The sequence below is a fragment of the Dasypus novemcinctus genome, chromosome 2 (genome assembly GCF_030445035.2).
Source record: "Dasypus novemcinctus isolate mDasNov1 chromosome 2, mDasNov1.1.hap2, whole genome shotgun sequence".
In the NCBI taxonomy this organism is placed as follows: domain Eukaryota; kingdom Metazoa; phylum Chordata; class Mammalia; order Cingulata; family Dasypodidae; genus Dasypus; species Dasypus novemcinctus.
The window spans coordinates 65,949,317-65,976,671 of NC_080674.1; the positions used below are offsets into that span (position 1 = coordinate 65,949,317).

At 38.7% G+C, this 27,355-nt stretch overlaps 1 protein-coding gene across 2 annotated transcripts in view; it reads left to right on the forward strand.

Moving 5' to 3' along the window:
* The window catches only part of RGS7BP (regulator of G protein signaling 7 binding protein), a 135,362-nt gene that overhangs the window by 70,626 nt on the left and 37,381 nt on the right, over positions 1–27,355 (forward strand). For both annotated transcript variants that reach the window (XM_004465582.3, XM_004465583.4), the window contains exon 3: positions 18,121–18,251. In XM_004465582.3, coding sequence (XP_004465639.1) covers positions 18,121–18,251 — 131 coding nt within the window. The remainder of the gene's footprint in view (positions 1–18,120; positions 18,252–27,355) is intronic.

The window sequence follows — 27,355 nt, forward strand, 5'->3', positions numbered from 1 at the left end:
ACAGGGGTGACTCAAGTTTTCCTTCCCCTAAGCCATAGGTGTAGATGCTATTATGAAATAATAGCAAAGGCAAGGAGTGAGGCTAGGCTACATGTGACTATAAATGAAGGTAATGTCAGTTTAGAATTTACACTTACAACACAAGGTTTAGGCTAAATCTACCCAGTTATATATTCAATTATTATCCTTCTTGTTTTATAATATAAAGGCATCTATAAATTATCTTAACTCTTAGTTACAGTTTTTAGAAAGTTTTTACCTTAAGGTGAATTGGATACCTTTATTAGCTAAGCCACAAGAATTTTATTAGTAACAACTTGCAAAGCTTTTCTGCTTTTCTAGCACTTGAATTCATTACACTTGCGATGTATACATTAAATCCACTCACAAGACAGTATTGCCATTTAAATACTCATTTTTAGGTTACCTTCACTATTATTCAATTTGTAACAGGTGAACCTCAAATCTGAAGCAAACTGACAAAGCTAAACACAGATTTTAAAGTTGAACACAAAGTTAAGCACAGATTAAAACAGAAGAAAGAATTTTATACCTTTAGCATTTCTAGGAACTCTTTGATTTTAATTGATGGCACATGAGGTTTCTTATTTTCCAGGAGAGGTTTAATAACTGGTCTGGGTCTTGATCTCTATTCACACCTTTTATAGGCACAACCAAGTTTAAACTGAGAAGGCAGTTTCTAAAAGGAAGTTATTCAAAGTTTGAGGTTTATTTTCTCATTTCTTGAAGGAGGCACGGCATGAGGTTTCTGGGCTTCAGAGCTATCTGTCCTCTTTTCTTACACTGGTTTAACTGGAATTCAGGGTTTCATACAGAGGCCACTCTTGGCTATACTGTGGCCATGTAGATCAGAAGTAGGTAGAATTTCCTGATTCCTGAGAAGAGACTCCTATGGGAAGTTTGCTGTATGCTGAAGGCTGTGCCCATTATTCTAGAAAGAAGAAAGAAGCACTTTTTGGTCCCAGAGTCCTAGTCTGACTAAAAGAAGCAGTTTTTAGTCCCAGAGTCTGAGTCTGACTAAAACGTTCACCACTCCACATAATTTGGAGCTGATGCTCTGTTCTCAGCATCCTGAGATTTTAATTGTCAGAGCCGGCCTGGCCTACAAGCTTCCTTGTGCATGACCTAGGTCCTAGGGGATATCTGATTCCAGAGATCAGATCAATGTATCCAAGCTGAGTTGGTGGGAGACATTCTGAGCAGTTACCCCAACTCAAAGCGCCTGAGAAGTCTCAGGGGATATTTGACTGCCTTCTGAATGGAAGGGCCCAAGCAATGTGGGCCATTCAGAGTTTATTGCTGTGGTTCCTGGCACCCCCAATATTTAAGGATCCAAGACTAACTGCACGGTTATCCAAACAGAAGTTCCTGAGTTAAATCTCAGGGAATACTTGGCTGCTCTCTGAGTCGAAGCGCCCAAGCCTTCAAGTCTTAGGAGACATTCAGAGTTACTTCTCTCGTTCCCGCCATCCCAGGAATCACAGAGATCCTGCTGCTGTGTATTCCCAGGGCTGTTCTGATTTGCAAAATAGACTGAATAGATTGACTGCCTTTTAAACTGAATATTGCTCCCTCCTTGGAAAAGGGTCAGAAAGCTTCTTCCTCCTCTCCTTCCAGAAGTCTTAGACACAGTCTTACTTTTATGACTTTACTGTCTGATAGTTTCCATTTAGACCAGCCATCAAAAGGCCATTAAGTGATTAGAGATCAATTGTTCTAGCTAACAGGCCTTGGGGCTCTAAGGCAATCACTTCCTGGCTAGCAAAAGCATTTTCAGTTTTAGTTTTTAAGACATTCTAAAGCATTTAACACAAGCCTGTAAAGAGAAATTCAGTAGCAAGAAGTAGGAAGGTAAAAACATGGGTAAAAGTTAATTATGCAAGGGCGTCCTGGCCTTTGGCCCCCTGGGGAAGGAAACTCCTATGGCATCCATCTTTAGCTCTGCCCGCTGCCTTCCCACTTAATCCCCAGGTAGCTGGGTGTGGTCAGATAGGAAGGCCACTTGCAAAGGAGTGGACCTGCTGGGAAGGGCAAGTGTGCTGCCACTGAGGGGAGAGGGGGAGAAGGCAATGGCAGCCAGGCTTGAGGACAAAGCCTCCGGCTGCTAAAAGGGCTTGAAAAAGAAGGTTCACAGCACCCAGAGCTCTGCCAGGGAACCTCTGTCTTGGCAGGGCCATGATTTGAGTTGCTGTCCTGTGCCCCAGCCCTCCTCGCTGGGGTCAGATCTCATGAGCTTGGGCATTAGGTGCAGATGCAGAGAGTTCCAGTGTCCCAGCTTCTTCCTTCCCAGGATTACATCCTGTGGGGGCTTGTGGGTGAACCTGTTTAAGACGGAGAACCAAAGGAAGGCATTAACAGGCTGTAGGCCATTGTTTCACTCGCCAATAAGCTTCTGAGCTGGCTCACCAAATATGTTCTGGATTTTGTCTAGGTTCTTGACTATGCTGCAGAAATGAATTTCAAGAGCACATCGGGTGAGTTAGGCCAGTAATTTATTCAGATAGGGAGGGACGAAAAATGGGAGAAAATAGAACATGGGTCCCAGGTGAAGAGGAAGGGGCTGAAAAGTGATAAAGCAGGCTGATTTACAGACTACAGTTTCCCATTATAGATTATAAATGCCCAGGTTTTACTTGCGTGGTGACCATGGCAGAGGAAAAACAGCAAGAGCAGTACACAGAGGGCAGGAACAGGGGTCCAAAGGCAAGAGAGAGTGTGTTCAGGACTTGTGCCTGCTTTTTGAACCATTGATTATTCCACCCCTTTGCTAATAGCAGGGGAGGAGTTCCAGCTGTTTGCTATTTTGATCAATTACCCCACCCATCAATCCCGAATGAGGTCCCAATGATAAAATCCTTGGGGAATATCTGGGGCTTACCCTGGCTTCCAGAGGAAATCCTGTTCTGAGTGGCAGAATCTTGGGGAGTGTCTTCCAGCAGCCATCTTGGGGTTATTGATGTCCACGTGGACTTGTTGCCAGGTTCCAGATCCATCTATTGACTCCCTGTTTCAACAGGACTCTTGGTGGTAAAACTCATGAAAGTGGGGGGCCCTACAGCTGGGTCCCCAGGAGTGTTTATCTCGCAAGCTATCCCATCACTGTCTCCAGCAATTACTCAGTTATGTTTTAAGTGTTCCTACCAGATGCTAGCTTCAGTGACAGTTTCTGCTCCCAGTAAGCTTTGATTTTCTCTGTACCTACCTGTCTCTCCAGTTTTCCAGCTGCTTGTTTGCCCCTTGAATACAATTCTCTGATAGCTCTTGGAAGAGTTGTTGGTTTTCAGTTTTTTCGGCTTTTTTGCTGTTGTGAAGACAAGAGTGATGACTTCCAAGCTCTTTACAAAGAAGACTGGAAACTGGAAATTCCCTTTTAAAATGCAAATCTCTGCTGGCACATCATATTTTAGCCTAAGACCTTAGCAGATGTTAACTGACAGAAAATAAAAGCAAGAATGGGATGCGGGAATAATGGAGGGGGGGAAGGTGAGTAAACAAGAAAGAAGAGGGAGAAAAAAACTCTTATGGAAGAGGTGAAAGAAGGCAAAACAAACTACCAAACCAATAATTTTTGTCAGGTACTGGCCCTCGTTTCAACAATTATATTTTATTTTGGCAGTATGTTGTTCCATTGACATACATGCACATTTATTTGTTATTTACAAAATCAAACATAGAGGTGGGGTTTTAAAAATAAATAATATAAAGATAATTTGAAAATATAATGAAAGACCATCCTTAAACTGAAAAAAACCCACCATTTTATGAAGAATTGAGTTAGTAAAGCTTTATGCTTTAGACATCATTATTTGAGATATTTGAATACTAATCTATATAAATTAAGCCATGTTATATGAACAATAATTATTTAATAAGGCCCTACATATGTCACACTGGAGATTTGCAAACCATGAAATTCCTACATACAATGTTAAAATTTAACCTTATGATTCTCTGTGCCTCTCTAGCATTTGAAAAAACAAATTTATTTTGATGTGCTCACCAGGATATGGTTGTATAGACTAAACTAATGGTTGCCAAAGTATGGTTCCTGATTCAGGTGATTCTGATACTCATTAAAGTTTGAAAACCACAGATCTGCATCTGTTATCTTCAAAGTGAGATCCAGAGTTCCACGATCAGAAAGAAAATATTCTAACTTTACTTTATATTTTAATATCCTCCTTTTTTAAGTACTACTTTCGTGCACATTTTAATATATCCAGTATGTTAGTATCATTTATACATATAATTTATCAACAAAGACATTGTATGTTAGGAGTCCATGCTGAATTTTTTTAATGGATTGAAATGCAGATATACAAAGTTTAAGTTCACTTGTCTAAGCTATAACATTTTAAAACTCTTATACTCTAAGCCCAACCTAACCATTAGCTATTGACAATTTCATATATTTGCATTAATATATTTATCTCACTCCTCACTTCCAAATGCTCTGTAAATAATTTATAGTGCTCACTTCTCCTCTAGAAAAATCTCTAGAGAAATATCACATTCCCAGTAAAGTGGTAAGAAGGGGCTTTTACATTGTACTCTGGATATACCCTCTCTGTGCATAAAAGAAAGACTAATGATAGCCCACGGACAGCATCGATGGCAACTTCCCACTAACCCATCAATGCATTCATTTTTGTTTGTGCAGAAAAAGGACACAAAGAACCAGAGAGAGGGAGGCGGACTTGGCCCAGTGGTTGGGGCGTCCGTCTACCACATGAGAGGTCCGTGGTTCAGACCCCAGGCCTCCTTGACCCGTGTGGAGCTGGCCCATGCGCAGTGCTGATGCGCGCAAGGAGTGCCGTGCCACGCAGGGGTGTCCCCGCATAGGGGAGCCCCACGTGCAAGGAGTGCGCCCCGTAAATAGAGCCACCCAGCCCAAAAGAGAGTGCAGCCTGACCAGGAATGGTGCCGCAGACACGGAAAGCTAACACAACAAGATGACACAACAAGATAATGCAACAAGGGGAAACACAGATTCCCGTGCCGCTGACAACAACAGAAGTGGACAAAAGAAGTCGCAGCAAATAGACACAGAGAACAGACAACCGGGGTGGGGGAGAAAGGGGAGAGAAATAAATTAATTTTAAAAAAAAATAAAGAACCAGAGAGAGGGTTCCATGTCCTTTCCTTGCCATACCTTTTTTTTTTTTCCATTCTCATTACTCTGCTTCGATGGAGGGGTCCTCAAGGGGAGCACCCTGTTCTCACTGGCAGTTTCCCCCCTTCTCCCCAGACACCAGCTTGCACTATTCTGGTGTGCCTCCTTTGTGCTGTACATTTTTCACTACATACTTACTATAAATGGAAAATGGAGGAACTAAGAATAGGGCTGACTTTTAAACCACAGTAATTTAAGGCCTCAAAAACTAAAAAAGTAGAAAATATGGTCATTGCATTCCTAGTACAATATTTTGCCCTCAGTAACCATACATAATAGGATGAATAAACAAACATAAATATAGTTCAATTTCCAAGCCCATAGTCCCACTATTATTGTATAGTAGTTAAAAGCATAACTATGGGTTTGAGTCTTATCACTGTGCTTACTGGTTATATGACCTTGGACAAGTTCTCTAACATCTTTTAAGTCTCATTTGCCTCATCTGTAAATTCAGGATAAAGATAGTGTGACAGTTTGAAGCTGTATGTACCCCAGAAAAGTGTGCTTTTAAAGTTAATCCATTCCTGTGTGTATGCATCCATTGTAAGTAGGATCTTTTTTTTTTTTAGACAGTACCAGGAATTGAACCCAGAACCTCGTACATGGGAAGCAGGTATTCAACCACTGAACTACATCTGCTCCCCAGTGAGAGCTGGCTTTTTGCATTAGTCTGTTTTTGTTTTTAGGAGGTACCAGGGAGGTACCAGGGATCAAACCCCTGAACTTGTATATGAGCAGGTGCTCAATTTGAGCTACATATTTTCGCCATCGAGTAGGATCTTAAGATGTGACTCACTGCATTCAAGGTTGGTCTTAAGCCTCTTACTGAAGTCCTTTATAAGAGACTGAAATTCAGGCAACGAAAGAGAAAGCCACGGAAGCAAGAAGCTGGAAGCAACAAAACCCAGAAGAGAAAGGAGAGAACAGCAAATGCCACCAGATGTCTTGCCATGTGACAGAAGGGTCCAGGATTGCTGGCAGCTGGTCTTCAGGAAGAAAGCATCATCTTGATGCCTTGATTTGGACATGGCTTCAAAACTGTAAGCTTGTATGCTAATACATTCCCGTAGTTTAAGCCAGCTCATTTTATGGTAGCTGCTTTCGGCAGCTTAACAAACCAAAACAAATAGTAGCTACTTCATAGACTCATTGTGAGAGTTTAATGAGATGTAAATGCTTAGCAAGGTATCTGGCACATACTAAACTCCCAGTACATGTTGCATTTTGCTGAATAAAATGCTAAGAAGTAATAAAGTATTCCCACCCACAAGTCCTTTGTCAATGAAACGCACCAACTTATTTTCTAGCTAATGGCTAATGATCTTACCTAAAGTATGCTGTTTTGAAAATCAAAAGTAATGTCTCTATTAGAGAGACTGACCTGAACTTCTGTTAATCACTATCTCCTCCTGCCCATATGTCTTTCTGCCTGGAAGAGCTATTTCTATTCCTTGAGCTAACTATTGGTAGAGGTGCTGAGTCCTTTTGTTCTGTTTCACTGAAAGGAACATTATATTTCATCATTAAGAAAGAAAAAAAATTATATGTATATCTCCACAGTGGAGCCATTTAGCTGAAAACTTGATGACAGTGAAATGATACCACATCAAGGAAGGGATAAAGTTATACAAGTTTTCTTTTCCTCTTCAGAACAAATAATTTGTCTTAGGGGAGACTTTACAATATGTTATCTTCAAATAGAACACCACAGCATAATAATGGGAGTTTCTGTGAACTCTTTTTTTTTTTTTAAGATTTATTGATTTATTTATTTCTCTTCCCCCCATCCCCCAGCCCGCGCCCTGGTTGTCTGTTCTCTGGGTCTGTTTGCTGCGTCGTCTTCTTTGTCCGTTTCTGTTGTTGTCAGCCGCATGGGAATCTGTGTTTCTTGTTGCATCACCTGGTTGTGTCAGCTCTCCGTGTGTGCAGCACCATTCTTGGGCAGGCTGCACTTTCTTTCGCGCTGGGCGGCTCTCCTTACGGGGCGCACTCCTTGAGTGTGGGGCTCCCCTATGCAGGGGACACCCCTGCATGTGGGCACGGCACTCCTTGCGCGCATCAGCACTGTGCATGGGCCAGCTCCTCACAAGTCAAGGAGGCCCAGGGTTTGAACTGCAGACCTCCCATGTGGTAGATGCACGCCATAATCACTCGGCCAAGTCCGCTTCCCTCTGTGATCTCTTAAAAAAAGGACTCCAGAAAAAAGTAGTACTTTTCTGCTTTTCCCCAATTCATCCTGCCTGATCTGAAATACATGGCAGGAATTCAATAAATATTACTTAGACTAATAATTAAGCAAGAAAAAAGTGTATAATGAAAGTGTAATCTACAGAATTGCCTCCCTGGAACACTTCCCCTGCTCATTTGTGCTTTTTATGAGCATATAATACCATATATCATTTCTTAAATCTTTTCAATAATGCTATAAAGTAGGCATCACTATCTTGAGTCAAAGTGTGTCATACTGAGAGATAATAAAATGTGTCCAAGGTCACAGAGTTATAAGTAATAAAATAAAAATGTAAACCCAGGGCTGTTTTGACTCCAGACCACTTCTGCTCATGTTGGTATTCTTTCCTCCTTTTGAGAAAGCATGAACCACTGCAGTAGAGGGGATTCTTCTTCCCCTGTAGCCTGTTAACTATTGGTTTTCTTCACCAAATTGAACACTCCGAAGTTACTGGCCTTGCCCCTTTGAGAACATTCAGGTATAGTCCTGACTCAAATCTATGGCCCATCAGCCCCACGGCATTTCCAACAGTGAATGGGGTAAGACTAGTGGGTTAGCTGGACAAATCCTCTTCCACAATGTCAGCCTTGAACTTTCGGTTCATTTCAATAAATATTGATTGAGAACCAGGCACTATGCTGGGAAACAGAGATAATGAATAAGCCTCTTGCTGTTGGGGATGTTGTAATACAGGGAGGAAAAGGGCACAGATTTTCTAAGACTCACCAATGCTTGCACTTTTCAAGAGCTGCCCTCTGGGGTTTGAAGAATTTCTTTTTGAACTGGAAATTTGATTTCTCTTTTGGTGTTTCTTTACTTTTTTGAAAGCATCAACTGTATCCAACAGAAAACAAATTTTCTAAGTTTGTTGCCTCTACCTTCTCCCACCCTTTTCCTGATTATCTCTTTAATTGCTTCCTCCTCCCTTGCCCCTCCTCCCAAGGATTCTGATGAAAAATAGCATGGAAATTATATGTAATTTCAAATCTAGGACAGTAAATTTCTTGATTACTGTGAAGGAGGAAAAAAAAAAGAAAAATGGGATAAGCTCCTCAAATACTTAGTGGTCCTTGGTAGTGTATTGTAGAATACAGGGCTCTCTCATTCATGAATCCCCCCTTGATCCAATTTGTATTTTCATCCTGGACAATGCGGTAGGGTTCCTGAAATTCATCTACAGCTTTTCCAAATAGCAGTATCTTGACTTTCTTCCAAATATGTTTATTTTGAACCTGAAAGGAATTTTGGAATTTTAAAAGTAAGTCTGTGATGCTTCTACATCTTTCAAGATACTACCTGATCACAGGACATCACAGCCTTTGTCTTTTTGGTGTATACATTTCTGACCTTCTTTTGTTTGTGAGTGTCTGTTTCTCATTTTTTCCTTACAGAGCAGTCCGTCAATACGTTGCCTGCAAGCAGGTATTCAAATGTCAACTTTAGTTTGTTGGTTTCGCTCTCTAGTCAAATGAGGTAGCTCTCTAATCTTCCAACTTTAAAAGGGAGAATTAAGTTAAACAATGTTGAAGCGGTTATTTTAAAATTAGTGGCTAAGAAATAACTTCACAATCTAGTCCACAATCCCATCTTCTCTCAGTGCAGTACACTTATCACCCTGCCGCTTATCACGCTCTAACTCAGTCTATACACCAACGCTGCAGTCAGTTGAGGAACCACTATTGCTATCATATTTTCAAAGCGCTATTTCTGGAACTAATGAAGACAAATATACAGTTTTGAGGCTGTTTGTTTTTCTTTAATGAATTTCTTGGTTAAGTAATAAACATTGAAATTTTGCTTCATGGACAAATATCAGAAGGCTCATTTTGTTATTCTTCAAATATGTCATATATTTTAATGGTTTGGACCTTAAATTTAGCTGGAGTATTTGAAACTTTTTAATAATTATTTTAAATTATAATTCTCAATTTATTGGGTATTATAGATGTTGATGAATTTTTATATACAGTTAAGTAATTACCTTTTCTAAATCTCCAATTTTATTTTTCATATCAGAGGAAGATTTTTTTTATCTAGGAAATTCCACTCTACTTAAATTTATGTACACATTTGTTACCAATAAACTTATCTCCTGAAAGGTGATTGTTGGGTGAGCTCCCTTTTTTAGAGTATTTGTTAAGTGCCCTGGTATTTGCATTAGCAAATCAAAATGCAGCAGGAGCCATGCTAAGGTAAATAAGTGAGGCATCTTGGATGGGGGTCTTGGGAGAACTGGAGAACTTCTGCTATCTTTAAAGGCAACTGCTCCCCAACACCACCTGAGAGCTGCTATTCTGGAGAATAGAGACACAGGAAATTTCGACTTTTATGTGAATTTTAATAAGGCCGTTGAGCAGTGCAGGCCAAACAAAACAAGTTTGTGGGTATATTTGGACTATAAATCATCAGCGTACAAGCTCTGCCTCATACTACTAGAGTTTAGAAAAAATTGGGGACAAGCATCTAGATGAATTCACCCTTTTCCATGTGTGGTAATACTGGAGAGCTTATTTTGTACTGAGTATCTTACATGGATAATTCCATTTGTCACAACAAAACTATCCCATGGAACACTATTATCCCCAATTTATTGATAAGAAAACTGAGACTCAGAGAGATTAAGGAACCTACAGAGTTTAGGTTACAGCTAATAGGTGATGGGACTATGAGATTCAAGCCCTGAGTCTGCTTCCTGATTATTGTGAGGCGGTGTGTGTGTGCTTAGGGAGGGGTGGGGGAGCAGGGGGAGTTAACCATCTTAATACTTACTTCAGCATTCTTGGTTTATTTCCTTTTTTTTTTTCCTTCTTTTTTTTATAGAGTTATCCATATAGAAATAAAACGTAGTACCAGCCTTAGGAAAAGTTTGGAAATAGGAGATATTTGCTCAGAGTCATGCTTTCATATGCCCTGATTTAACTGATTTCCCATTCTCTTAGCATTCAGTCTTATTCTCAAAAATTTACATTTTAAAAGAGAACCCCCTTGAAGAAAAGGACACTCTAGTGAGCACATAAACTGGAAAAAAAAAAAAACTTTTAAAAATTACCTTTTGACAATATCTATCAAATGCAATTTAAATTCTTTTTCTAGGAATTTTTCCTAAAGTAAATAATTGTCTATGTTCAAAAACATTTATCTGTAAACTCTTCATCATATGTTGCTTAAAATAGCAAATGAAAATTAGAAACAATATAAATGTGCTGATTTTCATCCCAGTTAGAGAATCCAGGACTCTGACTTCATTATTCACAGTCTTCTTTGCTAGGTGGTGAAATCATAAGGCCATGTGATTCCCAACCAGAGACCATAAAGAGGAAAACATTGAGAGAACCACAAGGAAAATTGGAGAAGCCAAGAGAAACTCTAAAGCCAAAAAGGAATGAGCAGGGAGGAAAAGAGACCAGGATGGAAGGAGAAAGACATTTTATTTTGGAGATTGAGGAAATATTGCCTTATAAATGTTATTTCTCTCCTCGCCAATAAGCGTGGTTTTTAGGAGTGATGCTGAAACTTAAATCTCTGGTCCATTTATGTGCCAGTTGGGCCCTGAACCTCAGCAGAGTTGCAACACCTATTCTCCAGTTCATTGGACTCACCCAGGACAACTAACAAGGAGATGATGGGCAATGCCCATCCCAAGGAACAGAAAGAGTCTGCAAGTGCAAGCAAGATAGTCCCGACCATATACCCCATGGGATCTAAGCCCCCTCTCACTTAGAAGCGGAGTGGGCATCACCATCCACAAATCCTCAAGATTGGGGAATGAACAATGGTCTAAAGTAGACTTACTATTATTCTACTATAGACTTATTGTTGTTCTAGCAATAGAAGACCCCTTTGTCATGTATGTGAAGGCAGTGGTCACCAGAGGCTCTGAAGTGAGGGAGGGGGAAAAACAGGTGCAATACGGGAGCATTTTCTGGACATTGGAATTATCCTGCATGACGTGGCAATGATGGATACAGGCCATTATATATTTTGTCATAACTTACAAAATTGTGCGGGACATAGTGTAAACTATAATGTAAACTATTATATAATCCAGGTTTAGTAGCAAAGTTTCAATATGTGTTCATCAATTGTAACAAATGTACCACACCAGTGAAGGATGTTGTTAATGTGGGAAAGTGTGTGGGAGGGGTAGAGAGTGGGAGATGTGGGAATCCCCTATATTTTTAATGTAACATTTATATAATCTAAAATTTCTTTAAAATAAAAAATAAGCAAAATTAAAGATTAAAAAATATTTTAAAAGAAAGGAATAGAAATCCTGAAGCGCAGTCCATTAACTCCCTCAACTTCCAAGGTCCTGAGAAATGCCCAAAAAGTCCCATCAGAATTGTCAAAAAAAGGTTACCACCTATTCCCAATTCTCCCCTAGCATTGCCTTAAACAGTGACATTTAAGATAAATAAAATATGATTTAAAATTCAATAATAGTATTTTTAGTCTTGTTTCATTATAAGTTAAAGGAAACTGGTGGCTAAGTGATTTTTTAAGTGTTTAAATTTGTTTAGAGATAGTTTTTATGCTTTAAATGGAAAAAAACTAATAAGGTGCTACTTGTAATGCTATAGTATTTATCAGTTGTCCCAATTGGGTCATAGAGAAATGCTAATTGTCCAGCCAGAGAGCAAACAACAACAGGGAGATGGGGGCCAGAATATGGCCCTAAACTGTAAAAGGTTCTGACCTCTCTGAGCTCCGTTGGTTTGTATAAAGATACCCAAAGTAGCCACCAAAAGATAATTCCATTTCACTTTAGTTTTCACTTTGCTGTTAAAAGTCAAGTTTCATTCCGAACTGAGCCCAAATAGCTCCAGGGCAGAATTTGATCCCAACTCATGTTCAGTGGGAGGAAGTCACAGAGGCATGTGTTCCCATGAAATGACATGCTGTGAAGTGAGGGGTATTAATGCAATTACTTCCTCAAAAGCTCCTGGGAGAACCAAACTTGCCATGACTCTCTATTAAGAAACTACAGAAGATGTTCCTGTCTAAAACTTAAGTTTTATAAAAATTCACAGGGGGAGGATTGAGAAAAATAGAGACATATATATATATATATATACACACACACAGACCCTTTGCAAAATGCCTTGCTTCTGTTATTCTAATTAGCTAGGCTTCCCTTTTTATTGAGGTGTTTATTTTGTTATAAAAAAGCACAGTCATTTTAGTAGGTATCTGGCATCCAATCTCAGTTGTGAGGTCTTTATACACTTACATAGACCCTGTAATTACCTTTAAGAATTTGAAATAAAAAAATAAAGTCGCTCTCACACACACATACACATACAAACAAGCATTTTTGTGCTCTGCCTGCCCCCTGACTATTCTTTGATTTCATCGGCTCATGGGTCCACCTTGAGAAATCCCCTTCCTGAAAACATATGAAGAGCTAGGCTGTGAAACTGTCACTGAATTCATATCCTTGTAAATGGAATCAATGGGAAAGAGGGAACCACTGGGGGCATGTGAAGCAATATCTTTGAGATTGCTAGCTAGCCTTGAGTAAGTCATTAAATCCCTTTGTTCCCTAGCTGTTTGCTCTGGAAAACTATATATAAAACAAAAGATATATTCCCCTTCCCTCACCCATTTGGCTTCCTGAGTCTTTCTTTGCTTTTGACTTACAAGCCACCAGCAGAACTGTTTCCAAAAAGAGGAACTTGTGTATATTTGCTGAGGCAGGAATTCTGGTTTCCATCTCTGCCAGTTGACAACCCCCAAGTGAGGATTATCTGTCATGACTAAAGCCTGTGAAATGCTGAGTGGTTGTCCATGAGGTCACACCTTTTTTTCTTACTCTAATGGCATGTTTATTTAACCAAAGTCATATTCGAGCATGGTAATTAAAAAAAAAAAAAAGACTTATAAAAAAGCAGCTAGTTTTTAAAACTAAAGACTATATCCAAGCATAAGACTCAGTAAACACAACTTTGTTGTGCTAAGATGGATTACAGCCAATTAACAATCCTTCACATTTTTTACTTGTTTTCCCACACATGGTCTCATTTGGTCCTTGCGGCAACCATGAGATACTTCAAGATACTTCAATCATGTAGAGTTGTTATCCCTATTTCACAGCTGAGGAAACTGCTTTTCAGAGATGTTAAAGTGGATTTCTTAAGGTCATAATTCTAAATGGCAAAACCTATATTTAAATCTAAGTTTTCTGACTCTAGAAATCATTTTCCTTTCATTATTTCTTGCAGCCTTCAACTAAATATATAAACCATTACGTAAGGGACAGACTATCAAAACAAACATTTTGCTTGTTTTTAAAAAGCTATTAGCAGCTGCATAGGCCACCAAACTCTGGCAACCTTAGCAAAAGAGCAGACAAACGCAGTGCCAAGGCTTTTCGTAACTAAGATCCCTAGTGTATTAACTTCTAAACTTGACCTTACTATTCAGAAAGCTGCTCAGATAGGTTGGTTTTTTTTTCTTCAATTTATGCCATACAGTTATTTGGGAAAGTGTAATTCCTCAGCCACCAAGCAAATACCCACCATTTAGATTCCATAATTAATGTTTTATTATACTTGCTTTATCACGTATTTGTCTGTCCATCCCTTTATCCATCCAACAATCCATATTATTTTTTTGAAATTGCAGGCATCAGTATACCTCACTCCTAACAGTTTAGCATGTATTTCATTACCTGGAGTTCAATATTTGCACCTGCTTCTTTTTTTTTAAGTAAAATTTGCATATAATGAAAAACAACACAAATCTCAAGTGCACTATGCAATGAGTTTTGACCAATGTAAATACCTCTGTATCTCAAACCTCTATCTAGATGTATAACATTACCCTCACCCCAGAAATTGCCCTTATGTCCCTTCTCTGTCAATTCCCACCCCACAGCACCCCACTGAGGCAACCACTGTTCTAATATTTTCCAACATTGATTAGTTTCTCCTATCTAGAATTTCATATAAATGGAGTCATACTGTATTTCCTCTTTTGTGTAAGGCTTCTTTCACCCAAAGTAATGTTTTTGAGATTTATTCGTGTCGTTTTGTATGTAAAGAATTTGTTCCTTTTTATGGTTGAATATTATTCCATTGTAGGATTGTACTAGTTTCTTTATCAATTTTCTGTTGATAGAGACCTGAGCTTTTCCCAGTTTTTTGTTATTTTAAATAACAAAAGATCCTGGAAAGATCTTTTTGAGAATATGTTTTCATTTATCTTTGGAGAAGACCTAGAAATTGAATTTCCAGGCCATAGGGTAGGTGTATATTTAGATTTATAAGAAACTGTGAAACCTATCTCAGAAGTTGTGCTATTACACTCCCCTCAATAGCAAAATAGAATCTCTCTTGCTCCACATTATTTGCCAGCATTTGGTGCTGTCAGTCTCTCAGTTTTAACCATTTTGGTGGGTATTCGTCATATTACTTTTTAAGTTATAATTAGAATATCCACAATAGAGAGAGCTGCCATTATTGAGGGGTAACTTCAACAATACTCATTTTCAGGTTCACCTATTACTATAACAGTTCAAGTTTTTCAAGTGACATGATTAAATAATTAAATTCTGATTTCCACCCTTAACACTAGATCGAAAACCGAGTCACAATTTGGTGACTGTTTAAAATATTTTTGGGTTTAATCTGAGCTCTAAATAAATGTTGAAATTAATTTTTAGGGTTTTTTCCCTATTAATAACAAGACTTTGAAATTAATGAAAATGGTCAGGGTAGCTCTTGCCTTATTCTCGAGAGAAAGAAATAAAAAAATAAATTTTAAAAATAGCTGCAACCTCTTTGAGTGAATTAAATGAGCATCCCTTCAGAGCTACCTCTCATGGACCTAAAACTTGATTAATTAGAGTGAATAATTCTAGACTAAGCATAGTAATACAGGTAGACTTACCTCCAAGTTAAGTTGCCTTCAAGTTCCTGGAGGATGTTCATAGGTCTAATTGTATTTTAATGTAAGTGGTTCCTTTTGATCTTGTAATTTATCTGTAGGAAGAAAGCATTGAGCTTTTAAATTGCTGTTTTCTTGCTTTTCCTCTATTTCCATGCAATGGAATAATAATTCATCTATTATGAATATAGCCTAGGGGGATGTTTACCAAAAATGTATTTCTGTTCATTCCTATAAGCCATAACTAGGCATATTAAAACCTCTTTGACAATTTGTCCTTATTATGAATTTTTAGAAATCAGTAGCAATAATACATCCTAGAGCTCTAAAGTGGGAGAAATATATTGTACAAGTTCTGAGGTTAATGTAACCTGGTCTAGGCTTTATGAAACACTAACATAAAGAATGTCTTAACTTTTCCACTGCTCCCTAGCTAGTTCCTTTCTCTTCCCTTAAATTTTCCAAAATATTAAAGGATTATATATGAGCATATGAATAAAATTTTTAACATGAAAATTCATAAAGCAACTTTAGCTAAGCAGATTGTGTTTCTGGTGGCACCTATTCAGTTCCATCATACAAAAACTTTATGAAAGGCATAATGATCCACAATTTTTAGAATCTCCATGGGTTACAGAGAAATTAGGGAGAAGGCACTCAAGAAAAAATTTTGAATTAGGCATTTTAATCTCTGTTCTGACTTGCCTTTTTCAAAAGCATTTAATACATTGCTTTATCTCTCCCTTTCTAACTGTAAAATAATTAACAAAATATACTGGTTCTTAAGATATAAGTTAATAAGGTAGGCATTTTGTTTAAATTACATAAAACATAATCTATATATGAAGTTCGTCTATTTTAGGAACTAAGCAGCTAGGCACATATTTTGTACTTCTGAAAATAATAATACTTCATGACTTGGAATGACACTGTACTTAGTTGCTGGCTAATTGTCCTACTCAAATGTACAATACACCAGATTTTTAATAGTTTTTTTTTTTGTTTTTTTTGATCTGCACATGAGCTACCAGTGCCAATGTTATGCGTAGGTGAAAATAGGCAGCTGTGACTGGGATGACAAAGCAGCACAGAAAAGACCTGCTTGCCTTAAAATATTTTCCTCGCTAGCCGACCTTTGGGCTAAGATGCTATCTTCAAATTTTTCTATCAAAATCAGTGTATTAGGTAACATACCAGGATTGCTTTTTATGGCATGAACCATTTATGACCATTGATCTGGTCAGGGATAATAGGGCTGTGAGGGAATGGGACACAGGTCAGAGATATTTCAAAAAGCTGAAGACGATATGAGAGGTCGTGTGTGTGTGTGTGTGTTGTAGGGTGGGGGCTTGAGGGAGCAGGTCTGCTTGAGGATGGAAGGCTCCTGTAGGAGAAAATTCTGAAAGGGAACTTGGGACTTTTGCCATAGGTAAGATGCACTTTACCTGCTTCCAGTTTTGGCCTAGGGCCGGACCCATGAAACGCAAATGAGAAAGTAACATAGTATTTTAATTTTCACATAGAGCCAAACTTGCGTGTAAGCTCTTTTGACGCATTCTGTTCTATCCGAGAGGAAAGACATAGGATGACTGTGCAGACATAACTGATACCGAGACAGAGACTTTTACATTTTCCTGTGTTATATAAGCCATGTGGTTGGATAAAATCTTGCTCAACTACTAATTCAGTATTGAAAAAGAAAACTAATTATCACTGTAATGTGCGGTATATATACAAATTCATGTTACTATGATTTCAGAACTTAAATTAAAATGTAGTCACCATCTTTTTTCTTCCTGTTTCATTGTCCCTGACATTTTGTAACAGACCCACTTTAAAAAGGAGTCAAGTTCAAATGCTACATTATTTAATCAGGTTTTATTTCATTTTAAATGAATTTGGATAGAAATAAAGACAAAACATTAGGACATTTGACAGAGTTCACTTTTAGGGTTTCTTTCATTTCCAATACATCTCTAAACTTATTCAGTTTGCTTTATTCAACGAATGCTACTTTAGTTGCAAATATTGTTTTATCAATTATTAACTTCTCCTTAATCAAAAAATAAAAGTGCTCACCCTATTTTATCATATTTAATTTATACATATTTTATCATATTTAATAAAGAAAAGCTCAAGGACTTTAGAATAAATTTTTGAGCATAAATTTTTTAGCATAAATTCAGCATTTATTTAGCTTTATTAGAATTTTATTACTTTTTTTCATAAATTTTTTATTTTTTTCATTAAACACATTTGGCCTTTCATAAATTAACCATAGCCAACAATGAAGAAATATCCTTTGGACTGAGGCAGAAACATTGATAAAAAATAATTCATGTCTTGGCTCTCTAATCTTATTATGCTAGGGGACCTCAATATTAAAGAGCTATTTTATAGCTGGTAATTTAATAGCTCTTTGTTAGTTTCTCTAAAAATAAGCATTTTTAATCTCTTCTTGCAGGATAAGAGAATCTTCCGGTATAAATATATTTTGGAAATTCGTTCACACAGTTAAATTGAAAATGTCTGATATTTTCAATTACTTAAAACATTTATGATTTTAAACTCCCAGCAGAAGTCTGCTGCTGAACAGGAGAAAAATTAAGAGCTGTTAGTAAGAAAGGCACTTATGTAAGAACTGTGACATTCGTCACTGGTTTGAAAGCAAGGAAACCTACATTTTAGACCCAAGGCTTTAAAGAATCTGCATTGACCATTCTTCCCCCTTAGAGGGAAGATGAGTGATGGCTCATGAGTGAAACCTTAATCATGTTCACAGGTTTTCTCTTTTATTCTGTTACAGCCCAGAAGATGGTGAGATCCATCCAGAAATCTGTCGGCTTTACATCCAGCTGCAGTGCTGCTTAGAAATGTACACAACAGAGATGCTAAAATCCATATGTCTGCTGGGGTCTCTTCAGTTTCATCGAAAAGGTATCCCTGAATAATAAACTGCCATGAACAAAGAGGAATGTTAAATAACATTAATCTTTTAGAGAGTCACTGTATTCATTGTATGTCTATCTACAATTAGAGTGACCAAAAATGTTCAGGAAATGTTTGATGTATGAATTGATAAAAGAAGTTCATATCAGTACCAAGTACATAAAAACCTTGAATCATTTTGGACAGAAATTGTGGTGTAAACAGTTTTCAATTTTATGTTACCACCTGTGAATGTGGCTTTGGTTAGAAAGATCATAAGTAGCGCAGAAAAATATATAATGATCTTATTGAAGCAGGGAATACTATCCAAGAATGCCACTATTGCCCTAAATAAATCAGGTTGCAAGAAGAGAAACTGCATTTTGTGCCCCATAGATTTAAAAAATAAGGATAACAATAAGTAATAGGGATGCATATTAGTAATAAATAATCCCTTTCAAAGTAGATTAAACCTTAAGAAGAATACGTTAACTGAAATAACTGAAGCCTCCAGAGGCGGCAGTGGCTTCAGGGTGGGTTTGATCAGGCCTCAGACTCCCAGTCTGAGTAATGTTCTGCTGTCCCCTCGGAGTTGGTTTTATCTTCAAGCTGACTTCTCCCACTTTAGACAACTGATGGCAACAGTTCTAGTCATCACATCTGTATACCACACACTCCAGAAAGAAAGAGAACTTCTCTTCTTCCAACTATAGAGCAAAAGTTTTGAGCTTCATTCTGACTGGACCCAGGCCCACTCCTGAATCATTCACTGTACCAGAAGAGTGGACTAGCACTGAATGGTTTAGGCAATCAAGATCCATTTCTAGAGCTAGTGGTAAAGTCAACCCACTCAACCAGGGGCTTGTACATAATGGGAGATGGTGCATAGAACGGATGCTGGGGAGGAAACCATTACCAGAAGACTCAATTTTCTTTGTTAATTCATTGAACAATAATTTACTATGCACCTCCTGAATGCAAAGTTTTTGTGCTTGAGAATGGGAAAAGGAGGGTAAATAGTAATCTTTGTGTATGATTTCAATTCAGATATAGAATAGGTTAGTGAACTCTTGAAATTCAGAAAATCTTGTAGAAGAGGTAGAACTTGAGCAGGGTTGTGAAAACAGAATTTAGGTAGGGAAGCAAAAGTAATGGCAGTTCAGGTGAAGAAGGAGCTTAAGTAGAAATTTTAAATCAAATGAGCATTATAGGAAAGCAGACTTGGCTCAACAGATAGAGCATCTGCCTACCACATGGGAGGTCTGTGGTTCAAATCCCGGGCCTCCTTGACCTGTGTGGAGCTGGCCCATGTGCAGTGCTGATAAGTGCAAGGGTGTCATGCCACACAGAGGTGACCCCCACATAGGGGAACCCCACAGGCAATGAGTGCACCCCATAAAGGAGAGCCACCCAGCACGAAAGAAGGTTCAGCCTGACCAGGAGTGGTGGCCGCACACATGGAGAGCTGACTCAGCAAGATGACGCAACAAAAAAGAGATACAGATTCCCAGTGCCGCTGACAGAATACAAACAGACACAGAAGAACACACAGTGAATGGACACAGAGAACAGAAAACTGAGATGGGGGTGGGGGGGGAAGGGGAGAGAAATAAATAAAAATAAATCTTAAAAAAAAAAACATTGTAATTTGGGGAGAACTAAATGACATAAAGGACTTGTCAGAATCAAATCCTATATGTGCACATATATATGCATACAACAGGACTAAAAACAAGATTATGGTACCTCTCTCCAAAAAGGGAAAACATTTTCTCAATACATGAATGTTACTTCTTTTTCCTTCTAAAGGCAGAGTTTTCAAGGTTTCCTATCTTTTTTTTTAATTACTGTCTTTTTTTAAGGTACATAGATCACAAAAAATGTTACATTAAAAAATATAAGAGGTTCCCACATACCCCACACATACACACCCCGACTCCTGCCACATCAACAACCTCTTTCATCATTGTGGCACATTCATTGCATTGGATGAATATATTTTGGAGCACTGCTGTACCATATGGATTATACTTACATTGTAGTTTACACTCTCTCCCAGTACATTCAGTGTGTTATAGTACAATATACAATGTCCAGCATCTGTCCCTGCAGTATCATTTAGGACAACTCCAAGTCCCAAAAATGCCCCCACATCTCATCTCTTCTTCCCTCTCCCTGCCCTCAGCAACAACTGTGGCCACTTTCTCCTATCTTTATTTCTGTTATAAATACAAGCAAGATTGGAGAGATTACTTCCTTAAGCCTCCTATGCCTGATTAGAAAATTGAAAACTCAAAACACACTCATGATATCCAAGCAGGTTGCCACCAGCCAGATGTCTTTAATAGTCCTCTAATTCTTTTCCTCCCTCTCTTTCCCTCTCTGACACACACACACACATATTCATGCACAAACACACATACAGAATAGTATATTTACCATTTTTGTTATAATTGAGTAGATTGGGTATGATAGTATTTTTCCCCATGCCTGTGTTAGCTGCACTTGACATAGAATCCTTCTTGCTTTCTGATGACATTTGCTTAATGCCCCGTGACCTCATTCCCACTCTCTCTCTAACTCCTCAGTTTGCCACCTGATCTCCTTCTGGCAACCACTCCTACATTTGGCCTTTTCCCAATTGACTTTTGAAAGAGAAACTTTTCTTTGTTAGTTCTCTATTCCTTTATCCAGATTTTCTCATCCTATTTGATCTTGAACAAACAAATAAAAAACTCCTCACCTTTTTTTTTTTAAGATTTTCTTTTTCTCCCATCCCCCTCCCCCATTGTCTGCTCTCTGTGTCCATTCACTGTGTGTCTGCTTGTATTATCAGGTGGCACTGGGAAACAGTGTCTCTTTTTTGTTGCATCATCTTGCCGCATCAGCTCTGTGTGTGTGGCACTACTCTTGGACAGGCTGTGCTTTTTTCATGCAGGGCGGCTCTCCTTGCGAGGCACACTCCTTGCATGCAGGGCTCACAGTGCAGCATGGCACTCCTTGCACAGCAGCACTGCACATGGGCCAGCTCACCACACAGGTCAGGAGGCCCTGGGTATAGAACCGGGAACTTCCCATATGATAGGCAGATGCTCTATCAGTTGAGCCACATCTGCTCCTCACCTTTTAAGTGATCAGTTCAGTCTTCACTGTCTCCTATCTTCCTTGCCAGTCTCTGTTCTGCTTCTTTCCCTGCCTCTTCTTTTGAAAACAATCAAATAAATTCTCACTCCCTACTCTAGTGCCAAACCTTGTGTGTACCCACTAAGAACATACCTGATAGCATCTTTGATTTCTCCCCCATGTAGAACTGTCTCCATTTGGATTTCTATTTCGTTCTTCTAAAATCATTATTACTTAAAGTCTAATCCTTAGAAGATGTGCTTCAAAATTAGTGAGGGTGCTAGATAAACATGCAGACTCCTGGATCCTGCCCAAGACCTACTTTGAATCTCTGGGGACACACCAAAGGATTCTGAAACACAGTGAAGATTGAGAACTGCTGCTTTACCTTTTGAAACAAACAAATCCCCCTCCCAAAAAGAATAAAAATAAAACACCCCAAGTCCCTACCATGCCAGTCTTCTTCTATACTCTCTACTTGACAAAGTACATGCTTTCAGCTTCATTTTTTGCTTTCTTCTTTCTCCCCCCAAGCTGATGAAAAGCAAATGCCATCATGGTAGCTGCCCTGATGAGTGTAAGCTGTGTGAAGGCTCATATAGCATTGGTTTTCTCCATGAACCCCTGACATGGACTGCTATAGATTAAATTGTGTCTCCAAAAACTTATGTTGAGGTCCTTCATTTGGAAATAGAGTAGATATGGATGGAATTAGGCAAGTTAAAATGATGTCATACTGGATAGAGTATGCTCTTAATCCAATATGGCTGGTGTCCTCATAAAAGGAAGAAATTTGGCCTCAGAGAGATAGAAGGAGAACCATATGTGACAACAGAGGCAGAGAATGGTATGGATTGCCAGCAAACCATCACCAGAAGCTGCAATAAATGCATAGAACAGATTCTTCCCTATAGACTTGGAGGAAGCATGGAAATTTGATTTCAGACTTCTGGCTTCCAGAACTGTGAAAGTTCCTGTTGTTTTAAGCCAACCACTTTGAGGTACTTTGCCATGGTAGTCCTAGAAAACTAAGACATGAACCATGGAAATTAGGCAGTGGTTCTCAAAGTGTAGTCCCTGAACTAACAGCATCAACATCAGCATCACCCACAACTTGTTAGAAATGCAAATCCTTGTGCCCCACCCTAGACCTACTGAATGAGAAACTCCTCTAAATTTAATTTTTTTTGCTTCTGGGGAAAAAAAAAAAAAAAGAACAATTCATTTGAACACTTCTTCAACTCAACATATTTGTAGTCTTATGATCATCATCTGTAACCAGCAAATCATACCTCTCCACCTTATTTGGAAGTATGTATATACCATCTCCTCCTAGCAAGTCTCATGGGTTCATGCCAAAGTTAATGATCCTGTGGATTCTATTACCTTTGTCCAGGTGCCAGGAGAGTTAAGGTCATTAGAAGAAGGAGACTTCTGTATTGATAATAAATTCTGAATTAAACTAGAACTACAGAAAATAGTATTATATATGAATAAAAAACTGCACTGAAGATGGAGATATGTCATAACTATATGCACCAAGGAAAATGTCATTAAACCAGTGAAAATAAAGCATTAGAAGACATATGCATGAAAATATATATTAGATGCCTTGTTCATTTTCTTGGAAATTCCTGGAATGCCAATAAAATGCAAACTCTTGGAGGAGAGATGTTTCCATTAAGCAAATCTTCCTTAGTTTTCCTATCCCATATTTTTAATTATACTTCTTTTCTATTTCTTTACTCACTCAATTAATTTGTCCATTCCACCTAAGAGATTAATTCTGTAATTATTGTTTTGGACCCCTGGATTGTTTGTACTGTTGGTTAATTCATATTTCTATCATGAGGTTAACATTAAAAATGTCAGCTTATGGGAAACAGATGTGGCTAAAGCAATTGGGCTCCCATTCACCATATAAGAGGTCCAGGATTCGATACCCAGGGCCTCCTGGTGAAGGCAAGCTGGCCTGTGTGGCAAGCTGACTCATGTGATTGCCGCTCTGCACAAGGAATGCACCTCCCCCCCCCCCCCAGTAGTGCTGGTCCTCCTAGGAGTGCTGGCCCACACGGAGAGCTGATGCAACAAGATGACACAACAAAAAGAGACACAGAGGAGAGACAACAAGAGATGCAACGGACCAAGGAACTGAGGTGGTGCAAGAGAATGATCACCTCTCTCCCACTCCGGAAAGTCCCAGGATCTGTTCCTGGAGCCGCCTCGTGAGAATATAAGCACACCCAGAAGAACACACAGGGAATGGTCACAGAGAGCAGACAATGGTAGGAGGGGGGAGAAATAAATCTTAAAAAAAAAAAGTTAGTGAGCTATATTACTAAGATAGAAAAAACAATGTCAGCTTGTGTCACTAGATTTTGTTCTTTCTTTCTCTGGTGTCATTAGAAACTGGAAAGTAACCCTCTGTCTGTGCCCAGAAGCTTCCGGCAAATTTACAATAAATATGCAAAATCTGATGCAGACTCTCAGGGCAGCCCAGGTTGAAAAGAATAGGAATAGTTGACTTTAGTGACCATGTTGAGATAGAAATGGGTTCACAAACTGCAGCAAAGAGTTAGAGGAATTAGGAGATATAGCATGCGTCTTTTTTTTTTTCAAGAATTTTTTTTTTCATTTATTTCTCTCCCCTTTCCCCCCGGTTGTCTGTTCTCTGTGTTCATTTGCTGCGTGTTCTTTTTTGTCCGTTTCTGTTGTTGTCAGCAGCACGGGAATCTGTGTTTCTTTTTGTTGCGTCATCTTGCTGTGCCAGCTCTCCGTGTGTGCGGTGCCATTCCTGGGCAGGCCGAACTTTCTTTCGCGCTGGGCTGCTCTCCCTATGGGGCACACTCCTAGCACGTGCGGCTCCCCTACGCGGGGGACACCCTGCATGGCACCGCACTCCTTGCGCGCATCAGTACTGCACGTGGGCCAGCTCCACACGGGTGAAGGAGGCCGGGGTTTGAACCGCGGACCTCCCATGTGGTAGATGGATGCCCTAAACACTGGGCCAAGTTCGCTTCCCTAGCATGCATCTTATTCTTGAAGCTTAGCATTCCAACTCATAAAAGTATGTCAGTATTGAAGTGAAAATCGAATGAATGCATGGACTTCATTAAAGCAAGAAATGGGGAAAGAATGGGGAGGAGGGCCCCCGCTAATGAGACTTACTAAAGGGTCGAGTCATGATTTGTCATTAGAAAAAATATGTATAGACTCTAACTGAGAAATAGAATGGAAACTGAAGTGTGCAGGTGACAAAATTTCAGGCTAGGTGGTAAAGGGTGCAGTGGGAAGCATGGATCAAGGACTCCGGCCCCTTTCCCCAGGACTCATTTATTACATATATTAAGTCACCCTTAGCAAAAGGACCATTTATCCAGTAGGGAAAAAAGGTCTGTCTACTAAGATTTAAGATGCCAAACTCTTTTTACAAGATAATATGCTCTTTAGCCAAACAGTGGTATATCTGATGTGACCTGGAGGCTAAAGGATGGGCCTCTCTTAATGACCTTTCCACGTCCCTTTCTTCAAGAAAGCATCAGAATCTCAAGGGAATAGTGACTCCCGTTCTAGTCTGTAACACTAGGAATCTCTGCCTAGAACGAGTTTGGTATCTCACTTTAAGTGCTGTGATTAAAATTGGTATTTTAATAATCTTTAAATAAGCTAACTTTCTCCCTCCTTGCATTGGCCATTTCACTTTTCTTTAGAATTTCTTTTCCACCAAAGAAGGGAAAGGTGTGGTAATGTAATCACTAAGTTTGGTGGGATTAGATACCAACACCAAATTATGTCGTTGTCACCTCTGCATTTAATTAATTTTTATGCCTACCCACCTTCCTGGCTGTCACTGGAAGTCCAGAGAGGATTGTATCTCACATTTATTTTCACTATTGTATTGAGAAGTCATGACATGGCTTTGTACTCTGGAGAAAAAAAGCACACAAGTTCACTGCAGGGGCTAAGAGGATGGTTCCTGGGGGAAAAAACAAGCCTTAAATAATTTTAAAACTCCTACGGTGAGCTTGAATTTAGTAATGAAGATTGTCCCTTTCCAATAAAGCAAATTATATAAGTATCCTTAGTCCTTAACAATGTCTTCATTGTTTCCTCAGCTTGTTCCAGGCATCAAACTTCTGAGTTTTTGGTATCTTGTAAGTCTGATATGCGCAATCTACTCTGAAATCTTTTATAATATCCAAGATCATGCTATTGCTAAAAAAATGAAGAAAGATAGCACTAAAACAATTTTCTTCTTTCATGGCCAACAAAATTAAAGTAAATTATGGTGATAATGAGGTAAACACACACACACACGTTTAATAAAGGATATTGAGTTATACTAGATAGAGAATGTTTCTGAAAAACTGTTTAAGAAGATGACAGGTGGGAATGATTTTAGTCATTTTGTAGTTTTGTATTCTAACACTTTAAATTGTAGATTGAAGCATTACTTGACAAGGTCTAATTTCTGTGTTTATAATGAAAAATAGTTACTCTCACTTCTTCAGGGTGAGTTTGATGGGAAATCTTTTCTCATTACTGAATTTGTGTATCACATCGGCCATTATTGCCTGTTTCCTGCCACCAAATGAAATGAGATTGCAGCTTTCATTCATTTTGGTGGCAGAAAAAAGTCTAGCCAGGTTTCTCAGGAAATGGGATGATCCTGCTATTTTGGCTTTAGCTCCTCTCCCTCACATTCTCTCCCCCATTCTGTTATGGCCACATTCTCATTCTGAAAGGAGCAGAGATGGTACTCGGTTCAGCTCTCCCCTCACCTATGAACTCATTCTGTCTTTGTACTCTTTCCATCCTGCTGTCAGAGTGGTCCTCTCTGACTCTGCTCTGCCTGTTTGCCACAGCTGACAGCAAATTTGTCCTGAGGTCCTTTGAGGGTATTCCATCATCCTCACCCTGGGATAAGATGGACTTTTGCCCTGAAATGCTCTAGGGCCACCCTGATGAATTCCGAATAAAAATGCATAAATGAAACACAATCTTAAAGGAGAAAAGTGAGAGAAGTATGGGGTCAAAAATGAAAAATCTTCATCCAGAATCCATTGGGAGCTGAGAGCTCAAGGTGATCTAACAAGAAATTAATGAGTCACTATTGGGAGGATGAACACAAGGCAAAGAATAGAATATGAGCAGTCAAGATTCTAGCATATTCAGCATCATATTAAGAAATGTAAAGAAAATGACCCACACTAATGAAAAAAAAAGCAAAATAAAGATGGAAACAAAAAATAGCCACAAGTAAAGACCTTATTTTCTAATGTAATGAGGCAATTGATACTCAAATAGAACAATGGATTAAAAGTAATGAAGCAGCTCAAACCTTAAAATAGACTCTGATTTGTATTCTGAGTAGAAACATGCATTCATTCTTTCAAGACCCATTCGCTGAGCATCTATCATATTACAGGCACTGTTCTAGGTGCTGCGACACTATAGTGAGCAAGGCTCCATCTTTTGGTAATTGCTAATAATGCTGCTATGAACATCAGTGTGCAAATATCTGTTCGAGTCCCTGCTTTCAGTTCTGGGTATGTACCTAGTAACAGGATTGCTGGATCATGTGGTAATTCTATATTTAGCTTCCTGAGGGACTGCCAAACTGTCTTCCACAGTGGTTGCACCATTGTACATTCCTACCAGCAATGAATGAGTGTTCCTACTTTCCTACAACCTTTCCAACATTTGTAATTTTCTCGTTTTTTTATTTAATACTAGCTGTTTTAGTGGGTGTGAAATGATATCTCATTGTTGTTTTGATTTCCATTTCCCTAATAACTATGATGTTTAGCAACTTTACCATATGTATATCTTCTTTGAAGAAATGTCTATTCAAGTCTTTGCACATTTTTTTATTGTGTTGTTTGTCTTTTTATTGTTGAGTTGTAGAATTTCTTTATATAATCTGGTTATTAAAACCTTTTCAGATACATATTTTCAAAATATTTTGTCCCATTGAATAGGTTGTCTAT